The 19,005-nt window shown below is 38.5% G+C and overlaps 1 protein-coding gene across 2 annotated transcripts in view; it reads left to right on the top strand.

The window, feature by feature from the left end:
- The window catches only part of slc16a2 (solute carrier family 16 member 2), a 45,126-nt gene that overhangs the window by 1,524 nt on the left and 24,597 nt on the right, over positions 1-19,005 (top strand). The window contains exon 1 of one of the 2 annotated variants that reach the window (XM_084132752.1): positions 3,828-5,390. The exons of the other annotated variant lie outside the window; for it this stretch is intronic. Coding sequence (XP_083988878.1) covers positions 5,003-5,390 — 388 coding nt within the window. The 5' untranslated portion in view covers positions 3,828-5,002. Of the gene's footprint in view, positions 1-3,827; positions 5,391-19,005 lie in introns of those variants that run through there. 2 annotated transcript variants of the gene reach the window in all.

Raw genomic sequence — 19,005 nt, 5'->3', positions numbered from 1 at the left:
CCCTAGCCCAAACAGACTGACTCCTACGGAAAACATTACTGGTTTCTATGGTGTAGTTGTTGTGGTTTCTTAATGTTAAGTTCTCAGATTATTTACAGACTGATTGTATCTTTGATGACGCTTAATTCGCTCGGTTACGGGGTCAGAATATTGAAATGAAACCAGATCGATGTTCATGTGAGGAGGCAAAGTCTCTCTCAGTTCATAATGTCTCATTCCTCCACCCACTTCTTCCTGAAGACCCCCATCCCTCATTCAGTCTTTCCCTCTCTCTGTTACATACTATTAAAAGAATGTAAATCCATAGGGAATAAGCAGGCCTCCTGACCTCCTCACCTTTGCTCCAGTCTCACACTCGATTTCGATTCCACAGAGACGGAGACGTCACAGGAAAAGAAATCTTAAATTTCAGACAGCTCATGTCATAATATGAGTATGAAACCATTTTTGCTCACAGAGTCAGTGGAACAGAAGACAGGGAACTAGAGTTTGCCTGTGTAAATCGCACTGCCACCGTTGCCAAGGTGTTGCTATGCTGTTGTGAGGCTACTAGATTGTTGTTAGGCTGTTCTGGATGTTGATTGCTTAGTCAAATGATACATATATAAATGTAAACCGTATTAGCGCACAGCTCTCTATATAAAGTTACTATGTAACAAATCTCAACTGCTTATTTTTTTATTTTGTTGCATAACTATATTATCACCCAGATCTTAATATAAAGTTGGATATGTAAGTATGTTAATCTTTATCCGCATTCATACAGTACACTCGCATAGGGTGATATATACTATACAGCAAATCTCTAATGATTGAATTGATTGTTTTGGTGCAAAATGTAAACCATATTAATCGCCCAGACAGAGATAGATAGATAGATAGATAGATAGATAGATAGATAGATAGATAGATAGATAGATAGATAGATAGATAGATAGATAGATAGATAGTCAGATAGATAGATAGATAGATAGATAGATAGATAGATAGATAGATAGATAGATAGATAGATAGATAGACGGATAGACAGATAGATAGACAGACAGACAGATACAGACAGATAGATAGAGATAGACAGACAGACAGATAGATAGATAGATAGATAGATAGATAGATAGACAGACAGATAGATAGATAGATAGATAGACAGTCAGATAGATAGATAGATAGACAGACAGACGGATAGACAGATAGATAGACAGACAGATAGACAGATACAGACAGATAGATAGATAGAGATAGACAGACAGACAGATAGATAGATAGATAGATAGATAGATAGATAGACAGACAGACAGATAGATATATAGATAGATAGATAGATAGACAGACAGATAGACAGACAGATAGATATATAGATAGATAGATAGACAGACAGATATATAGATAGATAGATAGACAGACAGATAGACAGACAGATACAGACAGATAGATAGAGATAGACAGACAGATAGATAGATAGATAGATAGATAGATAGATAGATAGATAGATAGATAGATAGATAGACAGATAGACAGACAGATAGATATATAGATAGACAGATACAGACAGACAGACAGACAGACAGACAGATAGATAGATAGATAGATAGATAGATAGATAGATAGATAGTGTTTTGGCAATCCTTATCTTGTTTAATCATAGCTTTGCCATCATGCGCAGGTAGGGGTGAAGTTTTTACGCAGACACACAAAGATTTTCCAGAGATTATTGCAGTTGAGGTTTGTGGTTTATTGTAATAAATTGTACAAACAGATGAACATACCGGTTGATTTCTTATCTTGTTTCCAGTTGTTTGCGTGTACTCTGATCTATAATCCGTGCTCTGTTGTCTGGTGAGAACTGTGTGCGCTCCCCCTACCTGTGGCCACCACTTCCTGTCACCTATTCCCCCTATATACAACCATGTGCATCTAATCACTGTCACCCAGTGTCCAAAATACTAATATAAATATATCCAAACAAAATAAAATATTATGCAAACAATAAACATAAATGGCTCCTACAGATAGATAGATAGATAGATAGATAGACAGATACAGACTGATAGATAGATAGATAGATAGATAGATAGATAGATAGATAGATAGACAGACAGAAAGACAGATAGACAGACAGACAGACAGACAGATAGATAGATAGATAGATAGATAGATAGATAGATAGACAGATACAGACTGATAGATAGATAGATAGATAGATAGATAGATAGATAGATAGATAGATAAATCCTCTCAGAGTTTCCCTCATGAATTACTAACACATCCACCTACAGCTCTATGAATAAATGATCTCGTGTGTGTATCAATAATCCCCTGATAATGAGAGTCACAAATGCTATATTTGTTTTTATACATCATATTTTTGTTATCATAATTCTCTTGCATATTTTTGGCTGACATTTTCTTTCACAGTGTTCAAAGTACATTTTCACTGTTCCTGTTCCTGACTTCAGAGCCAGAGGTTTCTGTTTGGCTTTGGTTGCAAATGTTTTTGACTTTTTATTTATTTATTGAAAAAGGTTTCTTTGTTGTTGTTGTTGTTGTTATATCCAGTTTGATTTGTGAGTACTTGAGAAAATATTTCATGGAAGTCTGTGCATATTTACGTATTTCAATCATCTTACTAAAAACAGAAATGATAAAGGAAGAATGGAAAACATCTGAGCAATTGTCAGTTTCTCTTCCCCATTCTGAGGTTTTACAGTATTATTTCAATTCCAAATAAACTCAGACTTGCACAGAATCATGCCGTTGTCAAAAATAAAAAGGTCTGGGTTAAGTTTCAGAAATTGGATGAAGAAGCTCATATCAAGTGGAAAATTTCCTCAGTGTCTATGACATAATTATGAATTTAGTTTCCTAAAATCCCCAGTAATGGCTGGCGCAAGAGATTACTAGATAGTGTTACGATCATAATAAAATAATCTCAGCTAATAAATTATAGTTTAAGACCCTGATCTTGACTTTGGGATTTTGATGAAATCAAATAAAGTTTGAAGAGTATGTTGGCTCGACAAATAAAAGGTTTATTGGTGGATCGCGCCATCTACTGGACAAAGCGGTACTATACGGTTATCCGGACCACATGTGATGACCCTAAACCCCGCCCCTAAACCCACCCGTCACTGGGGTTACGACCAACCAAGAGCGGTTGTGGTCAGGTGTGGTCCGGACAACCCGGGATAACCGTATAGTACCGACAAAGCATTTAAGAACAGCGATTGTATTCTGTCATCTCTCCAGTCAGGAAAAGATCTCAAATCATCGCTTCCTCTTCACTCGGGTTGTTTTGAAAGGTCGTGACCTGTTCATGTGTTTCATCAGGGCTCATAAATTAATCTGTGCTGCTCTCTAGTGGTTAACAGCGGTCGGAGCTGACACACACACACACACACACACACACACACACACACACACACACACACAAGTGATTTAATATGATTTATACACGGCAAATCAACTAAAACAAACAGCTGGAGCCGTGGGAAGCATACATTTCATTAGCCTATGTGAAAATACAAGCGAATAAATGATCATATAGCCTATTAAGTGCACATCTGTTGTACTTCCAAAAGTCATGTATTCATATTCATTTAGTGCAGTGCAAAATGTAAATGTAAATGCAAAATACTAATAAAAAAAAGTATAGCCTACTTAGCCTAATTGTTTTAGATAAAAAAGCCTAGACAGTGTACTGTGAAGCTGGATGTTGTTTGCATGTGGGAAGTGCGCATATGTATAGAAGGTTGCGTGTGTGCATGTGTCTCTCTGGTCACATTATGGCATTACTGCACAGGGAAGCGCGTCACGGATCCTCCCCCTCCATACCATAATAACCCGCCATGGCTTCCCAAACACACCTCTATATGCACCGATTCCACAGCGATAAAACTCTCATCCGCGGTCCTGGAGAGCGTTCAACGCGATGCCCTTGACCTATTTATGATCTGGAACTGTGTGATTTATGACTCGCGTTGATGGATTGTGCACTTGCCGCTGCACCGGCCGTGACATCAGACGCCGTGCTCACCGGATCGTTCGGTTTCCTCCGTTACAGTGAACAACACGGGTGTAAATGTGTCTGGAGGAACATATAAAACTGTCCATCTGCTGTTCACGCGTCATCTGTACAGTTCCCCGCGCGCTTCCTTGTTTCGGGCCAATTGCGGGACGGGCTGAAGTCACGGAGGAGGAGGGGTGGTCTCCGGTTCCGGTTCTTTCCGTAATCCTGCGCCGGTGGAATTTTAAATCCGTTCCTCCAGCGGGATCTGCTCAATGGAACTGCTACACATTGTTCTTTGGAACGCGCAGAAGTGTTTCATTGTAACATTCGCTGAATGCGCGTTGTAGTTTTTAGAACGTTTAATTGATACATTGTGACACTCGCAGACGGAGCATTGTTTAAAACGTTCAACTGTTAAACTGTAACATTTGCGGAATGACGTTATGTTTAGAACGCTGAATGGATAGGTTAGTCACGTTGTGGCTCTCGCTGAATGAGCCTCGATGCTTTTAGAGCGTTTGATTGTTTGTTACACTGTAACAGTGTAAAAGTGTGCAGAGCAGCCCACCGGGATCCGGTGTGAATATTCAACAAATGCTAGAGGAGGAGTCGGTGCACGATAAAAGGGATGTGAACCGAGAGCACGGAGCTTTAGACTCAGTTTAAAGCGCGCGCTCTCAGTTTGCTCTTCAGAGGTTTAGTGGAAGCAGTGCTACTTTTTATCTCTCGTTACAGGATTTGGGCATTATCGATTGGATTATGAGTGATCGTCCATGCAAAGTGACACGAGATTGACTGGGCTTCACTTAGTTTCAGATCTACTCTTGAGTGGATTTATTTCTGTTCTTTTTTTATTCACCCGTTCTGAAGTTTATGATACAATCGCTGACTAACTCTTGAGTGGATTTATTTCTGTTCTTTAAAAAAAAAAAAAAATTATTCACCCGTTCTGAAGCTTATGATAAAAGAGTTATTCAGGAAACATTTCCGTATAGGATGCACCCAGATAGCAATGAAACCCCCGCGGGAGCAGCCAGTGGGACACCCGGTTCGGAGGAACCTCCTGGACACTCTGAACATCTCTCTCCTCCTGTAATGGAGCTCACAGACCCGCAGGAGGACGAGGAACCGGAGCGTAAGCTCTCCCCGGAGGACAGCACGGTCCAGCTGATACAGACCGGCACCGACAAGCGTCCAGCGACGCCGCCCGCCACACACCCGGGCCCGGGGTTCGTTCCCCCGGAGGGAGGGTTCGGCTGGGTCGTGGTGTTTGCTGCTACATGGTGCAACGGATCGATTTTCGGCATACAGAACTCATTCGGTATTCTGCACATGATGCTGGTGCAAGACCATCAGGAAATCACGGCGTCTCAGTTTAAAGTGGGTGAGTTGAGTCTTCTGTTTGTTTCACTAAGTGTTGTAAGTGTGAGGTCAAAGGAGATTCCAGGCACACTTGATCCTGAGAGGATTAAGGGATCAAAACTGGTGTGTTTCGAGCCTCAGAGAGTCCGGTGGCAGTCGCCTGAAGCTGAGTGACACGCCCACTCTCTCTCTCTCTCTCTCTCTCTCTCTCTCTCTCACACACACACACACACACACACACACACACACACACACACACACACACACACACACACACACACACACACACACACACACACACACACACACACACACACACACACACACACACACACACACACACACACACACACACACACACACACACACACACACACTCTCTCTCTTCCGCTTCCATATCAGCAGGGACATTATTCTGGATTTAAAACTCTTTCAAAGATATACTGGTCAAAACTTTGGAATAATTGAGATTTTTAATAGTCTCTTCTGCTCACCAAGGCTGCATTTATTTGATCAAAAATACTGTAAAAAAAGTGAAATATTATTACAACTGTTTTCTATGTGAATATATAGTAAAGTGTCATTTATTCCTGTGATCAAAGCTGAATTTCCAGCATTATTACTCCAGTCTTCAGTGTCACATGATCCTTCAGAAATCATTCTAATATGATGATTTGATGCTTATTTATTATCAGGTGCTCAATTCTTAATAGTGGTTCTTATTTTTATCTATGCTATTTTGCTTTTTTTTAATATATTTTCTTTAAACTGATACATTTTTCAGGATTCTTTGATGAATAGAAAGTTCAATGCACAACATTTATTTAAAATCACAATCTTTTGTAATATTATAAATGTATTTACTGTCACTTTTGATCAATTTAATATACATCCTTGCCTTTTTGAAAACTAAAAACAAAAACAACTCATACTTAAACCAAAGTTTTGAAATTCATGGTTTTCACAAAAATATGAAGCAGGAAAACACTGATAATAATCAGAAATGTTTCTTGAGCATCAAATCTTCATATTAGAATGATTTCTGAAGGATCATGTGACACTGAAGACTGGAGTAATGATGCTGAAAAAAAATCATATACATTATAGATTTACATGAATATTGTATTTAGTTCATATCCAACAATGGTGTATATTGAATACCATCACTTTACCATGTTACATACAAAATACTAAGGAGTAAGGGGACCAAAATAAGGGTCATAGCCATTTCTTGAAAGTTTATTTAAAAAAAAAAAAAAAGTATGAAAAATAATCAAGCTTATTATCCTTATTGAATCACACTGTTGTTCACTTAAATAATTTAAAAACCATAATAGAAAGCAGCCTCAGGATTTGAAAGATGTCGTCAACTCTCATAAACTAGAGTTTTATTTTGCTCTTAATTGTAAATAATTATCCGCAGTTTACCTTCGTCAAGCGTTTTATAATCACTTTCTCACTCCCATCTCACTCCACTGCGAGCAATCATCACACACACACACACACACACACACACACCACTGCGAGCAATCATCACACACACACACACACACACACACACCCCAGTGGAGTGATGAAAACTGCTGCTGGTGATTAATAATTTGAATGTTCCCAGTTATTTATATTAAATATAAATGTTGCGCAGCTGTACGTGATAAAGCCGCACGCCAGCAGCTCGAAAGAAAGAGATTAATTCCAGTTTGTGTGTCACGAACCCTCCTGAACCTGTGTGTGTAAACCCAGCAACCCCTGAGCTCACATCTGATCTCCCGCCCGAACCGACCTGAGGGAAACACGAGCGAGTGCTCATGCTAATGATCTCCTGAAGGTTTCTCAGGAAATCGCCATCCGTCTTCCGCGCTGAGATTGATTTCGTTTTTACGACCAATAATGTTTACACTCTCGCTCCACTGTTTACCTTTGGTTTGAGAAGAGAAGAACTAATGAGCGTTGTGTGAGTGAGTGAGTTAGTTTGTCTTCTCTCTTGTGCCGTATGAAGTGATACTGTGAAGAATGAGTGAAGAATGAAGTGTGTACATGAATTATTTGTGCCAGTGTCGCCTATTGTGTGAGTGTGTGTGTGTCTGTGTGTGTGTGAGAGAGAGAGTGTGTGTAAGTGAATGTGTGTGTGTGTGTGTGTGTGTGTGTGTGTGTGAGAAAGAGAGTGTGAGTGTCTGTATGTGTGTCTGTGTGTGTGTGAGAGAGAGAGAGTGAGAGTGAGTGAGTGAGTGTGTGTATGTGTGTGAGAGAGAGTGTGAGTGTGTGTGTGTGTGTGTGAGAGAGAGAGAGAGAGAGAGATTGTGATAGTGAGAGAGAGTGTGTGTAAGTGAATGTGTGTGTGTGAGAGTGTGTGTGTCTGTGAGAGAGTGTGAGTGTCTGTATGTGTGTCTGTATGTGTGTGTGTGAGAGAGAGAGAGAGTGTGAGTGTGTGTGAGTGTGTGTGTGTGAGAGAGAGATTGTGATAGTGTGTGAGTGAGTGAGAGTGAGTGAGAGTGTGAGTGAGAGAGAGAGTGAGAGAGTGTGTGTGTGTGAGTGAAAGTGAGAGAGTGTGTGTGTGAGTGAGAGAAAGTGAGAGAGTGTATGTGTGTGTGTGTGTGTGTGTGTGTGTGTGAGTGAGAGAGAGTGTGTATATTCATTATCTTCTCAGGCCAGATTCAGTTTTCTTGGTCATTTTATGAAATTGCCTTTTGCAAAGCTGTCATTCTTTAATTACATTTTTACACCTATATATTATGGATAAAAGTGATACCTTTTGCTGAAATAGCCATCTATTAATAACAGTTAGCATTCTTTTTTTTCCTCTACAGAAATCAAAACAAATGTAAAAAAATAAAAATAAAATAAAAGTATTTCTTTCAAAGATAACAAGACCAGCAAAACACTGAGGATTTATAATAAAATACCCATACTCTCTTTTTTCCTCACTCCGTCTCAGTGTATCAGCGCTTTAATCTGCTGACTTGCAGTAGGGGATTGGATTGGTCCGCGAGGGGTTCACGGGTAGTGTGTGTGAACATGCAGGGCTTAAAGGGGCGTATCCAACACCCCCCACAGGCTCACAATGGTTCGGCCTGTCCGAACACACACACAAACACTAATGTTTAATCTCAATAGGGGATTACAACAGACTCTCAGACCCAACTTCACATGTAGACTAACACAAAAAGAGCTCTGTCTCAGCTGGGAGAGAAAGAAACTCAGAAACATTTCAGGGCATTTTGTGAAAGAATGCTTGATTTATATATTTGTTTAGTTAGATTCATCAGACCTAACGCAGACCTAATAATGACAAAGAAGAATGGCTGAGATGATGCATAGGAAATGTTTTTAAAAATGTAGTTCGTACAGATGTAATCTTTGTATTTTTGTTGGTTTCTTGCAGTCGTGAAAAACTGCAGTTGTGAAATGTATTTTACCTTTAATCAAATAAAATTATAAAATAGAATTGTTGTGCTGCTTCATATTTTTGTGGAAACTGTGATGCATATTTTTTAGGATTCTTTGAAAAACATAAAGTTAAAAAGAATAAGAACAGCATTCATTTGAAATATAATCTTTTGTAACATTATAAATGTCTTTACTGGCACTTTTGATCAAGTTAATGCATCCTTGCTAAATAAAAGTATTAATTTCTTTCAAAAAAAAAAAATTAAAAATCTTACTGACACCATACTTTGGAATGGTAATGCATATAAAGTTTCTTTGTGAACTCTTCATTTCACTGCACCTCGCTGACAAAATAAAATGCCCCGAACAAACATATAATCATCCAACGCAAACCATAACATTATTAAAGGGGTGGTTGAATATGATTTGACTTTTCTAACTTTAGTTAGTGTGTAATGTTGCTGTTTGATCATAAACAACATCTGCAAAGTTACAACGCTCAAAGTTCAAAGCAAAGGGAGATATTTGCTTTTAAAGAAATCGCTTTTTAAGGACTACAACAAACGTCTGGTAGAGACTACACCACATTCCTCCCGGGTTAGTGACATCACCAACCCTAGAATTTACATAAACCCCGCCCCCTGAACACGATTTATAGATTATCAAGACAGAATATGCTAATCAATGACTAGAAGATAACTACACATCAGCTTCATAAATTCATCAACTAACCATTCAGAAATGTCCTGTTGCTTCTACATGTTGTCACTTCTTCTTGAGTCTCTCCATCATTGTCTGACTCCGGTTTGAACATAGTTCAGGCTAAAAGTTTTAGAAATTTTCAGTGCATGTCTGTGTGAGTGCAAGCTGTTGAAGCTCCGCCCCCTGTGCCGGGAGCAGCAGCTCATTTGCATTTAAAGGAACAGACACAAAACGGTGCGTTTTTGCTCACCCTCAAAAAGTGACAATTTTAACATGCTATATAAAAATATCTGTGGGGTATTTTGAGCTAAAACTTCACACACACACACTCTGGGGACATCTGAGACTTATTTTACATCTTGTGAAAAGGGCATTACACCACCCCTTTAAAATAAACCATCCACTTGTTTCTGATGCTGGGATCCATCTCAAGTCTGTAGAGAGACATAAACCAGCTGTTTAAACTGGACGTGTCAAAGCAAACATTCTTTCACTCTTACATTTGCAAGCGACTGAATGCCAGTGGGCGGGGCCTATGGTGCCATGATGTATAACTATTGGTCGATGTCTTGCTGTGGAGGCGGGCATATGCAAATGTACTTGCCTGTGTGATGTCACAGATCCTGTAACATCAAAACCTGCTGTCTTTTTTAGCTTGAATAAATAAATACTTTGTTTATAATGAGGATGTTTTAAGCTATGAAACTTGCAGGATGTTTTAATGGTACACATGATCCCTTTAATTTAAAGAAAAATGCAGATGGGAAGGGAAACTGAGCGTCATTGGCCGCTGTAGTTAATGTATACAACACCCACAGTTTCCTGAACGTCACAGTTTTACATTTTCCATCTCTTTCTTTTCCTCACTATCTCTCCCTATGTGTCCACACACACGCTGTACAGAAGGACGGCTGGTAATGCATAGACTCAGATCATGTTACCTCTATGTATATCTGGACCGCATGAACTCAGATGCTCTCCGCTCTGTTTCTGCTTGCTCTCCCTGGATCTCATGCTTGTTTAGAGAGAGTTTGTCTTTTTATACTTTTCTAAACATTACACTGACTGTACAGACCGCAGCTCAGATCTTGTTGAAGACAATTTGAGACTGCATGTATTAAAGGGGTGGTTGATTATGATTTCTCTTTTCTAACTTTAGTTAGTGTGTAATGTTGCTGTTTGATCATAAACAACATCTGCAAAGTTACAACGCTCAAAGTTCAAAGCAAAGGGAGATATTTTATTTTACAGAAATTGCTTTTTAAGGACTACAACAAACGGCTGGTAGGGACTACAAGTTACATCACCAACCCTAAAAGTTACATAAACCCCGCCCACAGGAACGCGATTTATAGATTATCAAGACAGAATATGCTAATCAATGACTAGAAGATAACTACACATAAGTTACATAACTTCATCAACTAACCATTCAGAAATGTCCTGTTGCTTCTACATGTTGTCACTTCTTCTTGAGTCTCTCCATCATTGCCTGACTTCGGTTTGAACATAAAAGGCTAAAAGTTTTTGAAATTTTCAGAGCATGTCTGTGCGAGTGCAAGCTGTTGAAGCTCCGCCCCCTGTGCCGGGAGCAGCAGCTCATTTACATTTAAAGGGACAGACACAAAAACTGTGTTTTTGCTCACCCTCAAAAAGTGACAATTTTAACATGCTATATAAAAATATCTGTGGGGTATTTTGAGCTAAAACTTCACATACGCACTCTGGGGACATCAGAGACTTATTTTACAGCTTGTGAAAAGGGCATTACACCACCCCTTTAAAAGTCAAGTATATATGAATATGTTTCCCTTATCCCAGCCTATTTTGCAGAGACAAGAATTTCACCTTGCTCTGTTTGTTAGAAGATTTGTCAGATTGCAGGCATTTGAAGTGTTCAGAAAGGATGTTTGAAAATTATTATTATTTTTGCAAGTCTGTTTGGTGGTCGTAGAGAAAACGTCCATCAGATGTAAAGGGGGAAAAAATCATTGTACAGGTTTTTCTGCATTCAAGTCATACGAGTACTTTTACATGCATCCTTATAATGAGATTATGAGATTTAGGCAATATTGCGATTAAACTTTACCTTATGTTGACAAAATACTTAAGCTCATAATCATAGCAACCATAATTGTAGTAAAACGTGGCGTATGGCGATTTTAATCACAATAAACAGGGCTGCTGAAAAAAACTGAGGTCATGTTCACAACATTGTGCGACATGAATATAATGAAGTATATTGATAGTCCAAAACATTGAAATGGAGACATTTTTAAGCGTGTCACCTAAAAAATGACTGATGCACCTGCAAACAAATCGTTGACCACATTTTATTTAAACCAAAATCACATCGTAATTATGACTTCTGGACTCTAAAGGCCTTCTCAGGAGAATTTGTAAAGTCAGCTGTTTTGTGCGTCATATGATTGTGAAAAAATGTGTTTGATTGGCTGATTGAGTCTGCTTGAAACCAGACATTATAAGATTACTTAAAAAGTATTTTAAACTTGTAATTAAAGTCTGCATGCACAGTCCTTTCCTTGCTGCAATGAAGGTGAAATGAGTTGAAGGACTGAGAACAGTAGACAAGTGTTGGTGAAAGGTGAAAGCGTACGTTGGCAGTCTGGCATGTAACTGATAGTTTGTGAGCATCCAAATAGACTATGAATATGTTTGACTGATGCCTTAAACAACAGTAGGCTAGTGCATATTCATTCACCTATTGCTTTTGTTCATTATGTAAGCTCCGAAACATTTTTACTTGCAACTTTTAAATCAAATGACATTACAGTATCTCTTTTCAACTCTATAGATTTCAAATTGATGCTTGCATGTCAGAAGTAATTCAAATCTTTTTGAAATGCCAAACCGTTTGAAAGCAAAGAATGCATTTCAGCAATGTTTTGTCATATTGACTTAAGACTTTCTATGCATCATTGAGCCAGAATGAGCTTTCTCTGCACGCCACAGGTGTGTTTGGCCTTGCAATCTCTTCTTACGGCTGCATATTTAATTACTATTGTGCAGTGGATGAAATGCAAATCACAACACACAGGCAAATAGTTTAAACTGAAATATGCCTGACTCTCAAAGACCTTGTTCTGGTGTCTTTTTGCGAGAAAAAACATATACACCTTAAATATAAAGGTTACCACATATAGAAGAACCATTTTGGGTTCCTTAAAGAACTTTTCAGGGATCAGTTCTTAAAATAACCTTTTTTTTTCTTCTTCTAAAGAGCCATTTTCCACTATGAAGAACCTTTTGTGGAATGGAAAGAATCCATTGAGGTTAAAGGTTCTTAATGGAATCATCAACATTTAAATATTGCTCTGCAAGAATTTCTTTCATTTAATCATTAAAATCTCATAAAACTCCAAAAGCTTTGTGCAATAACTAGAATAGCAAACTATCATTTTTGCTAATGATCACGGTGCACTTTTACACAGTGAAAGTCTGCATGAAGTGTGCCAGATTTGTGTTGCCAAATGAGTGATTCTGAATCTCTCATTGGATGATTAAAGTATTTCCCCCCATTATGTGTAGCTGGGGATTGTGTGCGTGAGCTGAATGAGCTGATGGCACAATCATCTTTTTGGCTGGGACATTTTTGCTTGCAATTTGTTAAATCAAATGACTTTATGCTTTTCAACAGACTGTCTTTGGTTCACTACAGTTTTAAGGGAGAAAATCCTCAGCAGTGGTGTTGTCTTATGAATTTACACATGGTTTCTTTGCTTTAAACAGCGTTAAAAGCAACATTAAAAGCTGTGTCAGTTTGATAGAAAATACCCGGAGGCAAAAGATGAGAAATGTTTCCCCTCCTGCTTTTGCACATGTAACATTGATTATCAATGTTGACTGTTCACATGTATTGTTGACTGCACTGGAGAGAAGGGTTGGATGCCAGCCACGTCTCTCAGTTGCTTTCAAAGCCAGTGTCACCATAGTGAAATATTCCACTCTGCATGTCAATGACCCAGGAGGGATTGAGTTGTGAATGCGTCTGAACTGGAGTAAAAGTTATTCAGGCTGTGAACATGTTATCTGATTTATTTAAACATTTTCAGTACTTTTCCTTTTGGATTTTAAGATGTAAAGACAGATGTTGCATACAGTACAGTGCTGAATACAGATGTTAAGACTATTCTCTGATTTTGCTGAATTCTGTTGTGTAGAGATAGTAAACTGATCGCAAGTATTGCAAATAATGATGCACCGAAATGATTTTTTATCGAAACATGGCAGACTTTTATTCTTTCTAGAGAGTTGGAGAATCCTAATATGTGGATCTTTGAAGAACCCTTGTTTTTTTAATGATCTTTTATCTACTGATACCGTCAGAAATGCACTGATTTCTGCTGGAATATCTAGAATATGTGATATCAGAAGAGGATGCAAGTGTATAGAAGTAGAGCAATTGGCTGACAGATGATTTAGAAACTATACTCGCAATATCAGTGAGAGACTTCTTAAAGTTCTTCTTAACTTTAAAATCCCCCTGTAGTCAATCATTTTATCCCTCAAAACTCATCTTTTATCAGCAAAATTAGATATTTAAACGTTTTTTCCTTGTAAAAAAAAAATCTTCATGCCTTAAAATAGCTTGAATGTAACTTGACACCCTTGCGTCATTTAGTATGCGTGGTTCTATGAATATGCAAATGAGCCCCGCCTCCACTCACTCACTCAGTTCAGAGATCCACTGGTTGACGATCACACGTTGATCTGATTGGTTACAAGGTAGTTTGTGATGTCAGAAACACCGATTTCAAAGCGTGTTTTTGAGACTGTCTTTGGTTCACTGCAGTTTTAAGGAGAAAATACTCAGCAATGGAGTCGACTTATGAATTTACACAGGGTTTGACTTAAAGCATATTAAAAACACCACATAGACATCATGTGACTACATTAAAAGCTTCATTTTCACCACAGGGGGACTTTAAAGGTTAGCACTGTTAAGCCCTGCATAGAGTCAAATGGTTTCCCTGATCGCAAAATTTGTTTGGAGGAGGAAGTTTGGGAGGAAGTTTTTGTAATTGTGTAAAAAATCGAAATTATAAATGCTTTAAAGACTTGAAGGAAAGTAAATGGACTTCAGTGTTGGAGTCAGGCTCTTCTCCTGGCGCTCCTGTACAAAAGACCCATTGAAAGATGAGTAGCAGATCTTCACTGGATACAAACGAGACACTAACATGGATAGATCCCTTAGTAAACGAGGGTTATTTTAGTTTCAATTGGTTCATTTATGGTCCAGAATATTCTGTTGATAGAAAGCAGAAAGTGATTATTTTTAACATTTCTTGTTGGTCTCACTAAATTAGCAATACTAGGAAAAATAAAGTGGAAGCAGGAAGGAGATGTATATGTATATTCTGTTATGTTCTGTTTTGGTTTCTACTTCACTCTGAGGGTACGTTTACACGCCAACGATATGCTTAAAACGGAGACGTTTTCCTTTGAGTTTTCCGTGCACAGACATTGTCAAAACGATCCTGATTCACGAAAAACGACTAAAAACGCTGTATTCTGCCGCCAGGCCATTAGATGGCGATGATCACTATAGACTGAACACGTAATGCTAGGGCTGGGACGATACACCCATAGATATCATATATAAACGCTAGATGTCTTATGGCGCAGTCATTTCCGGCATCACCGTTCGGCCATCTTATGTCAGTGCTCTGTGCATTAAGGTGAGTGATCAGCATGCACACAAATCCTCTTATCTCGCTGAAATATTGACGGATTTACAAACGGTTTGGTTTCTTACAAACGTTATTAACGTGGCTATAATTCCGAATGCTTGAACATGTATGTTATAATTATTCATATGTATGCAGTGTCATAACTACATCTCTGACATTTATAACAAACCAAACCGTTTGAAAATCGGTAGAAAATTGAGCAAGTTATGGTTATTTAAAAGTATATGCACCATTAAACGAGTGAGCGAGCACACTGTGGCAAGATGGCCGCCACATGCGGACGTCGACCTCCATTGGCCAGCAGCGCGCACGAGACATCTAGCCTTTATATATGATATCTATGGATACACCTATCTCCTGATTCGATACTTGCGAATTATTTTTTATTTTTTTATTTTTTTTCTTACCCTAGACCATGGAGAAAAGTTAAATCATTCCCTTATACAGACTGTACATGATTTATAAGATGAATCATATTTAAAAAAACATCACATCTTTCTGACTTATTTCAGAATCATCATACAGTACTACATTGTCTTTAATAAATGATTCAATAACAAATGCATTTTTTAACAGTCACTTGTCAACAACAATGTAATCGATAAATGCGTTATTTTAAGCGCCACGTTTCTATCAAAAGCTGATTTACTCTATTTTGATCGCTATCGTAGACATCAGTGTTTATATTTGAACTTTAAACTTTTATCCCAGTACTTCTATGATGATTTGAACTATTGTATCACATAAATAATGATACTATGAGGTTGAAAAGACTGTTTGTGAAGCTGTTTCATGACGACTCTCTCCGGGTCAGCGGCAGCGCCAACACAGATCTGAATGTTGCGATATGATTTGTCAAAGGTTTAATAGACAGACGAAATGGAAGAAGATCGCGTCGGTGTTTGAATCGAGATCACAGTCTTTCAAAGATGAATGGTGCAGCTCTATTGTGTTATCTGTCTCTCAGTATATGAGTAGCACGAGGGCTTTTCAGTGCTTTCAGTCTCACGTCTCTTCCACACATCCACTTTAAAGAGATGTTACGTCACTTAACACTCATAGATAACGGCACATTTCATCCACTCTGGTAATCCAGAGTTCTCGCGAGAGCACAGGTTGAATATGCTCAGCGAGTTACTCTGGTGTCGAATAATGATGCTCATTAAATATGCCCTTGTATCCGAGCTGCACCAATCACATCGGGTTATCTGATATAGGCGGGCCAGAGGCGAGATGACGACAGCACTGTGACGTCGAAGTCATTAGTAAACATTGCAAGATGGCTATGGATGTTTGAAGCGGCTTTGGCCGCTACAATGAACGAGTTAGACTTGGCTTTTTATCTAAAACAGGAACAGAAGACGGCGCTCGAATCGTTCCTTTGCAAGAAGGGCGTTTTTGCTGTTTTGCTGACTGGATACGGCAAGAGTCTAATCTACCAGTTAGCTCCGCTGCTAGCTAAGCGTATGGGGCTTGTTGTGATTGGTCGTAGTGTTATCCAATTGCGTGCAGTGAGATTTTCAAATGCATGCTTGGTGCCGCCCCTCGAGCTGGCCGATCTTCATTAGTCGACGCCAGACCATTAATCTTTCAGATTTAGGTCTGGATTTCCAGGCTACATTTCATCCTCTGTTGGAACGAAAGTGGCCAACTTCGGTCAACCTCGTCTATAAGCAAGGACAAAAATAAAGCCATTTAATTTGAATTAATATTGAATCGATTTTGAAATCGTCCAAAAAAAATCGCGATACCTAAGTGAATCGATTTTTTTCTCACAGCCCTACGTAATATGCATGTGCATGACGTCATCGTTCTCAGAGATTTGCAGTGACCATTTTCAAAAACTTTGAAACGCGTTTTCAAAAGTTTGCATTTTCATGCACCCAAAACCTCCTTGTCGTGTAAATAAACGGCCAAAACACATAAAAAGTTGTATGTTTTTAGTTGAAAATCAGTGTAAACAGCCCCTCAGTTCCCAGTTATCGCCAGTTTCCCTGATTGTTAATTAATTTGTGCACCTGTTCTGTTTTATGTTGATTCCTTTGTGTGTTTAAAGCCATCAGTTCTTTTAGTTCCTTACTTCTTATTCTTTCCTTTTGATTTGCTGTACAGTATGACCCAGACGTGTTCTTGACAGGTTTCCTGAGATTCAGCCTGACAGAGAGACATGAGGGAGCTTGTAAGGACAGAGAGAGAGAGAGAGGGAAGAACGCATGCCGGAGGAAGAAAGGGTTCAGACTCAGACAGAGTGATCCGTGTTTTCCTGCGGCTGAATGTCTCTATCCACAATCTGTCCGAGAGCATCTGTCAGTGTTACTGGGTCACTCCTCTCCTTCTTCCCTCTTCTTTCTGTTCTAGAGCGAAGCCGCTTTCACGTCTGTCCTCTCTGTCTTTCTCTACCTCATTTAACAAATGAGCCGATAATAAAACATGTGGAGCAGACTCATTAGGGAGAATTAGGACCGGGTGATCCGGAACAAAGGAGAGCAGAGAGCGGAGGCATAATAGAAATAGAGTAAAAGACGAGTGAGTGAAAAATGCAGGAATAGAGCGCAACAGTCGACTTCATGAAGGAAAATCCCAGTCGTTTTCCCCGTAGAGAAATTGACTTTAAACAATAGGGTGTTTCTTCAACTTCAGGCACGTTTATGTTAAAAAATAACATATTCAACTTTTTCCTAATGTACATGGAGGCCCAAAAAAACGCCTTTATCATTTACTCATTTACTCACAATGTGATTATATGTACAGATTTTCAAAAGACTTTCAGAGGCTTAAAATATGAAAATCCATTAAAAAATACAAAATTGAATGTTTAAAAGTAGACTGGAATACACATTTTTTTTATGTACATACATTTTACATTAATGTATTTTACATACATTTGACTGAAATTGAGCGGAATCTGAACGGAATATATTTTTTATATATTTTACGTAATTTCCTAATCAAGCAGTAATATAGTAAAAAATTCTGAAAAAAAAAATGAAAAAAAAATATGTACTGTAATTGTGTGTAAATGCTAAAGACACAAAAAAACTGTCATTTTATTTAAGAAATGTTTTAAATTGTCATTTCCACCACAGAATTAAAGGACAAATCCAGTGAAAAATGAACCTGGGGTTAATTAACACATGGTTACCGAGTCGATCGTTCCCTGCGATGCGTTTTCATGAAAATCGAATGTATAGAGTTTTATCTTTAAAAACAGATTAGCTCATAACAGTAGTATATGGGGCACAGAGTAAGTAAAAGTAAATCGCTAGTTAATACCACTAACAAGGCTCAAAATAGCCTCACACTAACACGGTAACATAATGAGGGTCCTTACATACAAACCGAAGCATTGAGAACTTTGTAAGTGTACAGACAGTTTAATAAGAAGATACTTTATAAAGACAGTACATTACGCGTTGACATGCAGGATCCATCTTGGAAAACAGTCTCGACTAATCGAGCCACGAACGCCGTCGATAGGATAGCTGGTCGATAGGAATTACGTTTGTGAAATCTAACGTAGCACGGCGTTCGTGGCTCGATTAGTCGAGACTGTTTTCCAAGATGGATCCTGCATGTCAACGCGTAATGTACTGTCTTTATAAAGTATCTTCTTATTAAACTGTCTGTACACTTACAAAGTTCTCAATGCTTCGGTTTGTATGTAAGGACCCTCATTATGTTACCGTGTTAGTGTGAGGCTATTTTGAGCCTTGTTAGTGGCATTAACTAGCGATTTACTTTTACTTACTCTGTGCTCCATATACTACTGTTATGAGCTAATCTGTTTTTAAAGATAAAACTCTATACATTCGATTTTCATGAAAACGCATCGCAGGG

The sequence above is a fragment of the Abramis brama genome (assembly GCF_963993115.1).
Source record: "Abramis brama genome assembly, chromosome: 13".
NCBI classification, from domain to species: Eukaryota; Metazoa; Chordata; class Actinopteri; order Cypriniformes; family Leuciscidae; genus Abramis; species Abramis brama.
Note: the sequence above shows the minus strand (reverse complement) of the source record. Positions and strands in the feature narration are given on the sequence as shown.